Source organism: Lepidochelys kempii, chromosome 10 (genome assembly GCF_965140285.1).
Source record: "Lepidochelys kempii isolate rLepKem1 chromosome 10, rLepKem1.hap1, whole genome shotgun sequence".
Lineage (NCBI taxonomy): Eukaryota > Metazoa > Chordata > Testudines > Cheloniidae > Lepidochelys > Lepidochelys kempii.
This window is the reverse complement of record NC_136389.1, coordinates 22,883,170-22,895,283: the sequence shown is the minus strand read 5'-3', so window position 1 is coordinate 22,895,283 and position 12,114 is coordinate 22,883,170. Positions and strand designations below refer to the sequence as shown.

Sequence of the window (12,114 nt, the reverse complement as noted above, 5' to 3'; positions counted from 1 at the left end):
TTCCTTCCTACCACTAGAATACCATGTATACAATTCTGGAAGCTTAGACTCAGTAGTGTTGCAAGCAGAATTTAAGACTTACTCTATACAACGGGATGGGAACCTATTTTTCCATCACTATCTCAAAATGTTGAGGCCCAAACTTCTTAGGGGTTACATTCTGCTGTTACTTAAATTGACTTACAGTAGATCTAGTCCCCACTCATCAGAATTGTCCACTTATTTGAAAACTACTTATCTAGCATCTATCACCACCTACACCACTCAGACATCACTTAATTCAGTATATGGCTGATCATTCAGCAAGCAAACCATTGCTTGAGCATTTTATAACTGTTCCATGGACTACAGTGGCAGGCAGGTTACATGTATATAATTCAAGACTGTATTAGATGTGTTTTCTAATCATTGGAAACCTGCCCATGTTAAAGGAGCTACCTCATTTGTTGTACTCTAGCCCCTCAGTGGATCTGCTAAAGTTACTAAGAGTCCCTAGACTTGTTTGAGAGGGGAGACAATGTTTCTCTGTCCTGGAAGTTCCTTTTGCTCTTTGCTCACCCATTCTAGTTCAGAAAATCCCATCTAACAACCCTTAAGGTAAACTGTAGGGCATAAATATCTACATCCTTCCTCAGGAAATGGGCTGAAGCGGTGAATCCTATGTATGGGAGGGGGGAAGATGGGCAGAGTTGACATTTAATTTGCAGATGCATTTAGAAGAAAAAAAAGCTTTAGTGTCCTACAAGCTGATAATATATCTTGCATCTAAAGGCAACTTTCATGCTGCTTAAACAATTTTGATAGAGGTATAAGCCTCCTAGCTCCATGTTATCGAAGTAGTTGAAACAGAGTACTTGGTCCTTCATTTCTGAAAATAATGCAGGGTAGAAAAAAAAACCTTTAGTTTCACTGTACTTAAGGCACACCCCATGACTTTTAGTTTACAATTGGTGTTTGAGATTTTTTTTTTTTTTGGGGAAACTGAAATGATACACTAGGCCATTGTATCTAAGGGAAAATAGAGCTAGTCCTAGTGGACAAGGCTTTTCTGATTCAATATTTCCAAAGGCTTAATGCTACAAGGAAAATACGAACACAAAGCATAGTACTATAGCAAATCTAAACTTTGACTGAGAAATGCCTGTTAACTAAAGCCATAATAATTGGTAATAAATAAAAATCCTTCTTCCAAAGCAGCACAAGTTGTGTAGTTTGTGTCAAAGTTCCTGCTGTAGAAACACCAATTTGACAACTTAGTTCCAGGAAAAACATTATAGTACACTTTATGATGCAATGTTCATTTGCCAAATCAGTAAGTAGAGTATTCATGGTATCAGAAAACTTCCACCCCTTGTTTCTGAAGTGAATATTCCTAGGGAAGAAAAAATTAATCATTCCCTCTTCCATTCAGTGAGAGAGGTAAACATGCTCCTAAAGCTCAGGCTTACTTTATAATACCCTGCTGTGAAGTATAAGCCAGTATTCAATCTGAAAGACTGAACACTAACAAAGCAAAAACTTAATGGGTGAGTGAAATAGCAGACACATACTTCCCATAACACAGTAACAAATGGAGATTCTTTAAGTGCATCAGAAGGACCCCTTTTCAGTGTGCATTGCTGCTCAGCTTAAACTATTCAAACTTACTGCTCAATTTGATACTCTAACATTTGTTTCCCCAACATTCACCCATGTAGCAGTACTACAGCCAGTCCGAGGAACACAGAGATGATGTTCCATCTCTAAGTTCCTGTAATGCTCTCCTGTGTTTGACTTCTACAAGAAAAATAGAACTTGAAGCTTAGCACAGGTAGTTTGCAGATAAGAAGCTGGTCTGCAGCACTATTTCTGACTGGATTCCCTGTGAAAGAGCCGACCTCCAGAAGCAACCTCAATAAATTCAGTGAAAAGCTTTTATTTGAAGCTTGTAAAATCATAACCTATGATTGATTATCTCATAATGAAAAACTTGATTTTTTTTTTGGCGTTGAGCTCAGAATGGAAATGACCCAGCACAAAAGAGCGCTTTTATCCCTGCCCTTCCCCCAGTGCCTCATTTGGTTTTGGAATGGAAGTATAGTGCCTTCCCATTTAAATTCTTCTTGAAAGGAAACATTAAGCACCTTTTGGGGCTTAGAATAAAAGCACAGGTATCAATGAGCAGAACTTGGGCCACAGAAGCATACACTCCCAAGCTAGGGAATCTGCCTACATTTGAGGGTAGAGGACCAGAATTTGGGCCTAAGTTTACAACAATCATATTTTCTCCTACTTGAGCAGTTTATCAAAGTCCAGAGAGGTGAATAATAGGGCAGCTTTCTAAAAAGCTGTTTTAATTTCCTTAACTCTAGAACAGGTCACAAGTAGCCAGCCCCTCCCCATTTTCGATTTATGAAAGGGAACAAAATACTAACCCAGCTTTTGTAAAGGAAATGGTTGTATAATGCCCTTCAACCATAAAACAATTGTGTCATAATCCTTTTTTTGGTTTATTAAACAAATCTATAGGGTGCCATACGAAAATGGGTTAAATGTCAGGAAGAATTAAGCTTTCCTTTATTTAGAGGATAATGTACAAGAAAGGGGTTTCTGCAGAAAATGTAGTTACTCTGATGTGTTAAGAAACCAATTAATCAACAGTCATAAAATACTGACTCCTTTAAAATGGAGGAACCAGATTAAATGTCCCTGTAAAGAAAATCAGATTTTTCTTTTCTGCTTTGTAAGAATCTGGGTTTTAAGATCTAGGAGTCCAAAGCACTGATGACCATGGCCAGAATCCTGTGGTAGGGCAATATTAATGAAGAAAGAGGGTTTCTTTATTTAGTTTTCTGCAGCCACAGACTTCAGAAGCTACCACTCAAACTTTCTATTTTAAAACAAAGGGTATGAAAGGTAGTTAGGCCCTATTCCATCATGTTAATGAGCAGGGAAAGCCTTGTGTTTAAGAGTAAATGCTACTGCACCTCAGCTGAAGGGAAAGAAAGATTCTCTCCTACTCTTGTCCTTGCCCTAAGAAGATTACTGGAATATGCAGTATTCAGTCCTGTACGTCATTTTAACAGAAAACCACACTTGCAAATGCTCAACAACAATCATCACCATACTGCATTTTCCTCAGGTTGGTTTTTAAACGGCAGGTACCCAACAAAATGGCACAGTTAGACTTCGAAACAATGTTAAAGTTGTTGAGGAGAAGTGGGTGTAAGTAAAGAAACAACTCATGTATCTTCAGAAACTCCAATTGTGATCATAATCCCTCCGTCCAAATTCAGGGATTTATTGAAAAGCACCAGCTGCACTCTTTTCTACTAAGTTCCTCTGTTTGCCAAATCAGTAACGGACGGGATTTACAGCATGTAATATGCACACAGTGTGACCCATCAAATTGGATAAACTCATATCGATCACCCTGAGGAAGTACTGAGAGGGGGAGCCTGGCTGTGAGTGAATCAAAGTGAGATGGGTAAAAGCATTACATGCAGAATGCACCCAAAATGTACTATTCAGAAAGAAGAAAGATTCAACACTGTAGCCCAGTCCTGGTATTGAATCAGTCAGCAAATATACCCTTTAGACCAGGAGATAAAACAACAGAAGTGGATGTTTCAAAGATGACTAAATGATAGGAGTATTATACCTTACATAGCTCTGTGAAACAAAACAGTGAAAAATTCTTTGAATTCTGTTTAGCTGCCTAATCCATGAAAGAATCAAACTGCAAAACCATTATCATGCTTAGACTTGGTGAATGAAGCAAAGATCCCTGAAGTTAATGGGAGTTTCGATGAACTAAGGATAAAAGTTCCATTACCATAAAATACAGAAGCTGCAGCTTCCCTTACTTAAAAGACTCAGCAGTGAAGCACACAAAAATCACTGTTCCTAACGCCAAGATCATGCAGATTGGTGACAAAGGCATAGCTGTCAAAAAAGAGGCCAGTTTCCCTGCCTAATTAATCTCTAGAATCATGATGAGTATGGTGGAGATGGAGCACAAAAACAATTCATTATGACCAAAAATCTATCATATACCAAGACTCCTATCTACTTCAGTGAGTATTTTGTTTAATTAAGGACTGAGAATTTGACCCTTACTTAGCAAAGCTGCTTATGCTTTTTAGCTCTTGTTTAAGAGAAGAACTCTAGAGAAAACCTACATGAACTCTTAACTCAAAAACTCTATCTATCCTCTATGCAGCAATAAGGCCAATTAGCTCAGCAGTAGGATGAATGCATGTTAGTCTCCCAATACAATACCTCAGAAAAACAATGAAGATAAGAGGACAAAACCAGATCAGTACATCATAGTGGTAGCTGACTCTGGATCAATCAATAAAACCATTAAAAAGCTGACCAATATCTGAGGTTATCCAAAAGGGCTACAAGGCATACCGCCAAATTGGAGCAGAAAAGCTACAGAAAGAAAAGAATGAGATGAGGGTTGAAAAATACACTAGACTGTTTCCTGGTTGAAGAGGATATGAGAAAATCTGGTCAGAATGGGATGCCCTATATTCCACCTATTCACAGATCTAACTGCAGTACCTAATGCCTCACAAAACGTATTGCTATCACTTCAGTAAAATGGACACAACTGCCAACTCCAAATATCCTTCCAGATCACCTAAATCTAAAACAATACCTCCTGGGCTGCTTTGGTTGTTTATACATAGGGAGGAGTATGTACTTATGTTGACCTATTAAGCGCGCTGCTGCCTCAAAAGATACTCTCTATGAAATCCTGGAAAATACTCTAATTTATTGATGTACGGAACATTCATACTACATTACACTGTTTGTTTACTTCATTTAATTTATGGCAGCTTCTGTTTATTTCATTTCAGGTAGGAAAAGCAACATGATCCCCTTTTACTAACGGTCCAAAAACTTGTGCCAAATGAGGTTCCTGTTCAAAGCTAAGCTATTCTTGGAAGAGTAAACAAGTAATGACATGGATAAGGTTCTTTTCCCCTACAAACTTCTCATGATCAGACAAGTCACTCCTATACTCATAATCCTGTGTTTCTCAATTGCTAACTACAAGAGCACACACATTTAATGCAGCTTGTCATGATTTGGCAAAAATATGGAATCTACACAAAGACAAAATTTACTCATATATAATAATGACAATTTATTACATCACAACCATTTCTTTACACACACACACACCCTCCCCTCCCAGTGTACATCACAAACACTAAATTGTTGTTTATAGAAACACAGTGAGGGAAAAATTCATGTTTTACTAAACCATGAGCCTAAAAGATAAAGGACTGCTTAGATATTATGGTGATGGGCTCCAAAATAACCATCTAAGATTGGTTTTTAAAAATACACACCAGATAATAGAATTAGGAAGAAAACAGAGCAGAGAGAAAAGAGGAAAACCAAGCAATTAAACAATGACAGGGAGGGAGCAGAAAGGCAAACATAGCAGCAGATTTGTAAGACTAGATAAAAGAAAATAAGACAAGACTCAAACCTTATGACAGAGATTGCTATCACATGACAGAGCACGTGGGCCCGGGTTGGTTCAGTACCACTAAGTCACGAGTAAGTTCACTAAAAGTCGAAAAATCTACTTTTAAAATAACTGCACACAAAAAAACTACATTAAAAGAATATTAAGGTTGAAAACTCAAGCACTCAAAAGTTAGATAATGCCTGAACTAAGGTTGCCTGTGCAACCTTAATTCAGTTCCCATGTGCATATTCATTATGAGTGTTTTTAAGCACATGATAACATACTAGTTTTGCCATGGGATCCCTGCCTCTTTTATAACTTGAGTTTACAGCTTGGCCAAATATGGGCAGAATTTCATGGAGATTGCAAAAGGCATATCCCTGACACTAAAACCACTTCCCAACAAATTTCAAGTCCCTGTTTCCCTCCAAACCCAGAAGAGTTAAGATAAGAAGAAAACCTGGGAAAAAATAACCAAGCACATTTTCTTCATCGGTTCCTCAAAAACCACACGGAAGCGTTGCACTCTTTTTTCACAGAACCCAAGATTATTCTGTAGATCATATTATATTATGCTAATTCTTCCTGAAATGTTGTTTTCCTTGTTCATTTCTTGGTGGTTCTACGGTTTGTTTTCTTGTCTATCTGGATAAATGAAACCACCATAGATTAAAGTTTTTAGTCTTTCTGAGACGCACTTCCCCTTATAAATATTTACATTCCCTAGTCTTCCTGCCATTTTGCTTTGGAAATTTTATCATCTTTCTGCTGTGGAGGTATTAAGCTACTAAAGGTTTATTTTTAAATCAGAAAGTCCTACTCTTTCATGCAGCAAAGCTAATGTGTTACATTTAATTCAGCAGTTAGCTCTTCCCTTATGAAAGCTCAATGGTTTGCTAATGAGTCAGACTGGAAAAAAAGGTGTTTTGCAATGCTAACATTTTCTGCAATGTAAGTTAGAGCAGTGCAGCGTGATTGTTCATTGCTATTGTAAAACAAACAGAACCAGTAACATTACAGACCCTGGTGACGGATAAAGTAACTGATATTTCCCCAAAACATTATTTAAAACTTTGAAAAATATTGCATTTGTATCAAAGTGTTTTGTGAAATATTAAAGGCAATTTGCAAGAGAAAACCTTTCACCAACCACTGATAGTTTGCACCGGAAATTACTACATGATGTAACTTGGTTTCCGTATGTTTCCCTTGAAGGCTGTAGCCACAATGTTTGATATATTCATAGGTTGAAATAAAACTTAGCTTTAACAAACACTGCAGAAAAACCATACAAGAAAATGGTTAATATTTGCAAATTTTTGCAATATTTGCAGTTTCTCATTTGACTCATCATATGCAGACATGACAATCTCATATTAAAGACCCGTACAATTTCAAAACAGTTTTAACAATGGTTCCTTGCTGAAGGAGACTTTTGATAATAAATGTACCTACCTCCCCTTTTATATTTCAGATATGTGCTTTTTCAGCTACTCATTTTCTCCCCCTCAGACCAGATTCTCTTTCTGCTTGATCCTGGAGTGAAATCATAATGTTGCATTTATGACTTCACACACTTTTAAGGCAACACAATGATGTCACAAAACAGGATTAATTACTTCACTAATGGAGCAAGAAACAAGGAGAAAATGAGATCCAATTCACACACAAGAAGAGAGAACCTGGCCAATTAAGTAAATTGTGTATATAATTCTCTGTTGAAGCTTGCTCTCGTGTGAAAATTCCTTGTATACAGAGAGAGAATATCATGAAACTGCCCACACTTCCGCAGATAATGGTTCACAGAAGAAAATTTAGTCCCTTATCCTATAAGCACTTAATCACATGTGTAATTTTAATCAGATGAGCCTTTACTCTCGGAGACATCAATGGACTATTTCCATTTGTAAAATTCCGTGTGTAAATATTTGTAGAATCAGACCTTATATTATGGATAATATTGGCATCTTCTCTAGTGAGTTTATAGGGGCCAGAAATACTGTAGAGGGCTTTCTGCCCCCATAAAAGATGGAAGAGTCAAACTGTGTAGCCAATAGATGTCCTCTCAGCTAGGAAGTGAAGTGCTGTGTGACAGCCACTATTACATGAAATCAAGAAAAAGTTTAACTGCGTAAAAATATCAATTTAGAATGGAGGGCTAGGTGAAACACAAAACAACTTTACTTTCACCAACGAAGGTTCAGAAGGCTCTGTCTGGGTGAAATGAGAAGCCCTTCAATTCCACCAGACATTAAACTGTTATTATTTAGGAATGTTCTATGCACTTTACAAACATATAAGAAACTTCCCCAAACAACTTACAATATAACTTGACACCAAGGACTAGGATAAAAGATTCAGAGATTTTTTTTTAAGGCCAGAGGAAACCATTATGATCAGAGGATACAGTGAATTTCCCTTTAACTTCCAACTCCTTGACTTTTATTGCTTTTATTTTTAACTCTTGCCTATTAGCACTTTTTAATATAAATTCAAGGCAACTTTCTATTTTCATTTAGCTTTTAAATTCTTGCCTGCTTTTAAACTTCAATTGTTTATTTTTTAAAATTATCTTATTAAGAGACAATAAAGTATGGGTTAGTTTAACTAGGAAAGAGCTTGACCCCTTTGCCTCAGCTCATGCGTATTTTAACTTTTTCAGATAGAAAACTAGCAAGAAGTCTTGCCTCTTACTTCAAGAGCCCATTGTGTGATCCTCTGACATATCTCACAGTCTCTTTTTTAACCATGCCTCTTTTTCTGTCACTCTCTTCCCTCCAGTTCTCACTCACTAGTCAATTCTGACCATGCCAAAAGAACTGTTGCACAACCAAATGAGAGGGAAATTATATGAGGAAATAAGGTGAGTAATGCATATTGCTGTTTACAAATAAATACTGACAAACTATAAAATAATGACACTTGGGCTAGAATTTAATTCACTTTCAGAAAATCATCATTTGTCCATACATGTCTATTTTAGAAAGTGCATTGGTAATACGCGGTAATGAATGGCTATTTGGCTTTCCTCTCCTCTTAAGCATGTGACCAGATTCATTTTTCAAACTCCAAGAAATGAAAAAAAAAAAAAAAAAAACCAAACACCTTTAAGAGAAAGGAATGACATTACCTGTTAGAAGGAAAAAACAAAATGGTTGGGAGACGATCTGCCATAAATTCCCATGGAAGGTCATTTCGAGCAACATCAATTCTGTTAAAAACAAAATAAAAAGAAAAAATAAACTGATAAAGATGCAACTGAACATTCCATGTATTACTTTTGCTTCTGAAATATCCATTTTGTTTTTCATTTATAAACAAATGATAAACAGTTGTGTATAAGCATACAGCTGAATGGATGCTTGCTCTGATGAGCGATATGAGGTGTTTCCTATTCTGAGGTCTGAAAATCTGTCTCTCAGCGTTGTTTATAATGGGAAATCTGGTTTTCTGGGAATCAAGATAAAAGGTTTTTTTAATTAATTGCTGTGTTACTAATTCACTTTGTGAACAGTCAGAGAAGGGTAGTGGAGAGGGAGGGAGGGACCTGGGCCCACCCTCTACTCTGGGTCCCAGCCCAGGGGCCCTAGGGATAGTGGCAAACCACTTGAACTAGTGCTTCCTTTCCCTGGGCTACTTCCCTCTCCTGCTCTTCAGCTTGTGGGGCTTCCTGCCCTCTCTCTGCACAAGCCGGGTGTCTCTTTACCTAGAGTCTTGGTCTTCTAGCCAGCCACAGCACTTCTCCAAACTCTCTTCTACTTCAACTCCTTCAAACTGCTCTCTGCTCCAACACCAAACCACTGTGCTTGAAGCAGGGGGGTTTAATCAAGTGACTGGCTTCAGGTGCTCTAATTGGCAACCTTTCTTCCCTCTAATAGCAACCTTTCTTCCCTCTACAGAGAATAAGGCTTCTCCTCATCCTGGGGCTAACATATATCTCCTATATCACTCTCCTGCAGCCTTCTGGCCATGCTGTATCACATAACAAAGAAGAAAGCGTCTACCCGAAGTACAGTATACATTTTTTCTTTCTTCTCTTCATATATATTTTCCCTCCCAGCTGATGAGCTCACTCAACTCAATTTTGACAGACTAAATTGGAATCTAATAGTAATATTCTAAACTTATTATGTAATATTATAATATACTGCTTATAACAAATTCATAGGACTTGTATCTAATTTGACAGACATGCAATCTTAACTTAAAATTAAACATAAATTAGTGGAAATTAATGGCACTATATCAACTTTACAAGCTACATAATATCCATATATGCATATCTGGAAGTCTAAGTAGTCACAACAGTATACTTAAAAATACTGTGGAAAAATGAAGAACGATTCTTTTACCTTGCCACAGTGAAGTTGTTTGGAGGCAGAAGTCGAGCTAGCTGGATAAAGATATGATTAAGAGAAGCACAGAATCCACACCATTGCGCATAATAGAGCAGCAAGACATCCTGGGGGGGGGGGGGGGGGGGGAGATTCAGTTAGCAACTGGGGTTTTACATACAGCAGAAATAGTCATCACTGTGTTAAACAAAACATCTGAGCTATTTAAAGAATAAATGGACACAAATCCCCTACACAAATTCCCTACGTAAAAGAATAAATGGACACAAATCGGACATCAGGAATAGTAACATACAGAAGCCAGTAGGAGAACACTTCAATCTTCCTGGATATTCTATAACAGATTTGAAAGTAGCTATACTTGAACAACAAAAACTTCAGAAACAGACTTCAAAGAGAAACAGAAGAACTAAAATTCATTTGCAAATTTAACACCATTAATTTGGGCTTGAATAGGGACTGGGGGTGGCTGGCTTATTACAAAAGCAGCTTTGTCTCTCCTAGAATTGACACCTCCTCATCTATTATTGGGAGTGGACTACATCCACACTGATCGAATTGGCCCAGTCAACACTGGTCCTCCACTTGTGAGGTAACTCCCTTCTCTTCATGTGTCAGTATATTTATGTCTGCATCTGTAATTTTCGCTTCCATGCATTTTTTACCCATGAAACCTTATGCTCAAATAAATCTGTTAGTCTTTAAGGTTCCACCGGACTCCTTGTTGTTTTCAAAGACTTCAGTTAGACTAAAGTTTTTCAATCTTCAGGAAACTAAACCTTGTGCCACAGGCAGACAACAGGAGAATCAAGGTGCACCCAGTGCCCAAGGCCTGAGCAATGGAAGGGAACTTATGAGGTGAGATATGCCCAGGTGAACCAGCACCATGCTGCAGAAGAAGGCGAAAACCCCCAAGGTTCCAGCCAATGTGACCTATGGGAAATTTCCTTCCAAGTCCCAAATCTGGCAATCAGTATGACTCTGAGCATGTGAGCAAGATACACCAGCCTGGCATTTACTGGTTCACCCCATCCACTGTCCTGTCCCCTACTGTGGGGAATCTCTGCTGCTTCAGTTGAAGGAAAACTCCCTCCCTGCCAATGACTACATCATGCAGAGGGGGAAAAAATCCTTCTTGACTGCCGCAGGCAATTGGCTGAAGCCCTGAAGCATGAGATTTGATTATAATCATGATTTTAATTCAGAGCTGCAAGTATTATGAACACGTTGAAGGAAAGGCAGGCAGTCCTGTTACCCCCTTGGCCTATGAAGGAAGGGATGGACAGGTTCTCTCAAATTCACAGATACGCAGATTTCAAGACCAGCCTTTCTTTCCCATTTAAATACTGGTCACTGTACACTTTAAAAAGAAAATCTCTGGAGAACTCTAGAGAACTAAGCAATTTTCCTCAAGCTAGCACACTAGGCACTGGGGACACTGGAAACTGAATATTGCACATGCATTCCTTCTCTGCTATCCTAGTAGCCAAAGAATATTAGTCCAAATTCAATCACACATATAAAGAATCAAATTATATAAAGTACTTTAGGCATCATTCAAAATTACACTGTACATCAAAACATTTCACATCATGAAATCAAAAAGCTTTTTGCTATGGATTTTTGTGATGTATGCTTTTAAAGTACTACTTTTTGTTGGGATTTTTGTTTCTTTGTTTTACAACCTTCAATTTTCTGTTACAGCTACTTCCCAGTCACTTTTATTCACTATTTTGTACCTTAGTTCCAGTAAGACAGCAAGTGGCTCCCTCTGCAGCCGGCCCGATCTCTACAGCCTTAACTGGTTCATAAAAGCAATGTTCATCACACATATCTCCAATTCCATCCAAGACTGAGTAGGCTTGGGACCTGTTCTTGACCCTGGGTCTCAACCTCTACTTAATTTGTTAAGAGTTGCCACCATGCAAACAAAGGCAAAACAGGACTTCTCCATCCCCACAATTATATATGTAATTTCGATCACATTTAGCAAATAAGAATACAAAAGGCTAAACCCCAGCTATGGCAGATACACACAGCACAGGAAGGCAGGGGGTGGTCTTCAGGGAGCTGGTTTGGCTGATTTTCTGGCTGATTTGTTCCAACAGAGTGGTCTCCTGAATTTAAGTTACAGTGAAGTATGACTTTCATGGAGTGCCCTTGTTTAAAATTATGTACACAATTAGGGTAACTGCATGAATGGGAGAGGAGGATACCCTTTAGTTTTAAACGATGAAAATTCAGAAAAATGAACTCTGCAATCCTATTCTTCAAAATGTGATTAAACCC

At 38.0% G+C, this 12,114-nt stretch overlaps 1 protein-coding gene and 1 long non-coding RNA gene across 3 annotated transcripts in view; one reads left to right on the top strand and one right to left on the bottom strand.

The window, feature by feature from the left end:
• Positions 1-12,114, bottom strand: part of TXNDC11 (thioredoxin domain containing 11) — a 100,800-nt gene that overhangs the window by 1,717 nt on the left and 86,969 nt on the right. For both annotated transcript variants that reach the window (XM_073362418.1, XM_073362419.1), the window contains 2 exons: positions 9,823-9,932; positions 8,601-8,681 (listed from right to left, as the gene is read on the bottom strand). In XM_073362418.1, the coding sequence (XP_073218519.1) occupies positions 8,601-8,681; positions 9,823-9,932 (191 nt within the window). The remainder of the gene's footprint in view (positions 1-8,600; positions 8,682-9,822; positions 9,933-12,114) is intronic.
• Positions 6,325-9,946, top strand: LOC140918330 (uncharacterized). Its single transcript, XR_012161148.2, has 3 exons — positions 6,325-7,164; positions 8,252-8,333; positions 9,370-9,946. It is a non-coding gene; the product is annotated as an uncharacterized LOC140918330 (long non-coding RNA).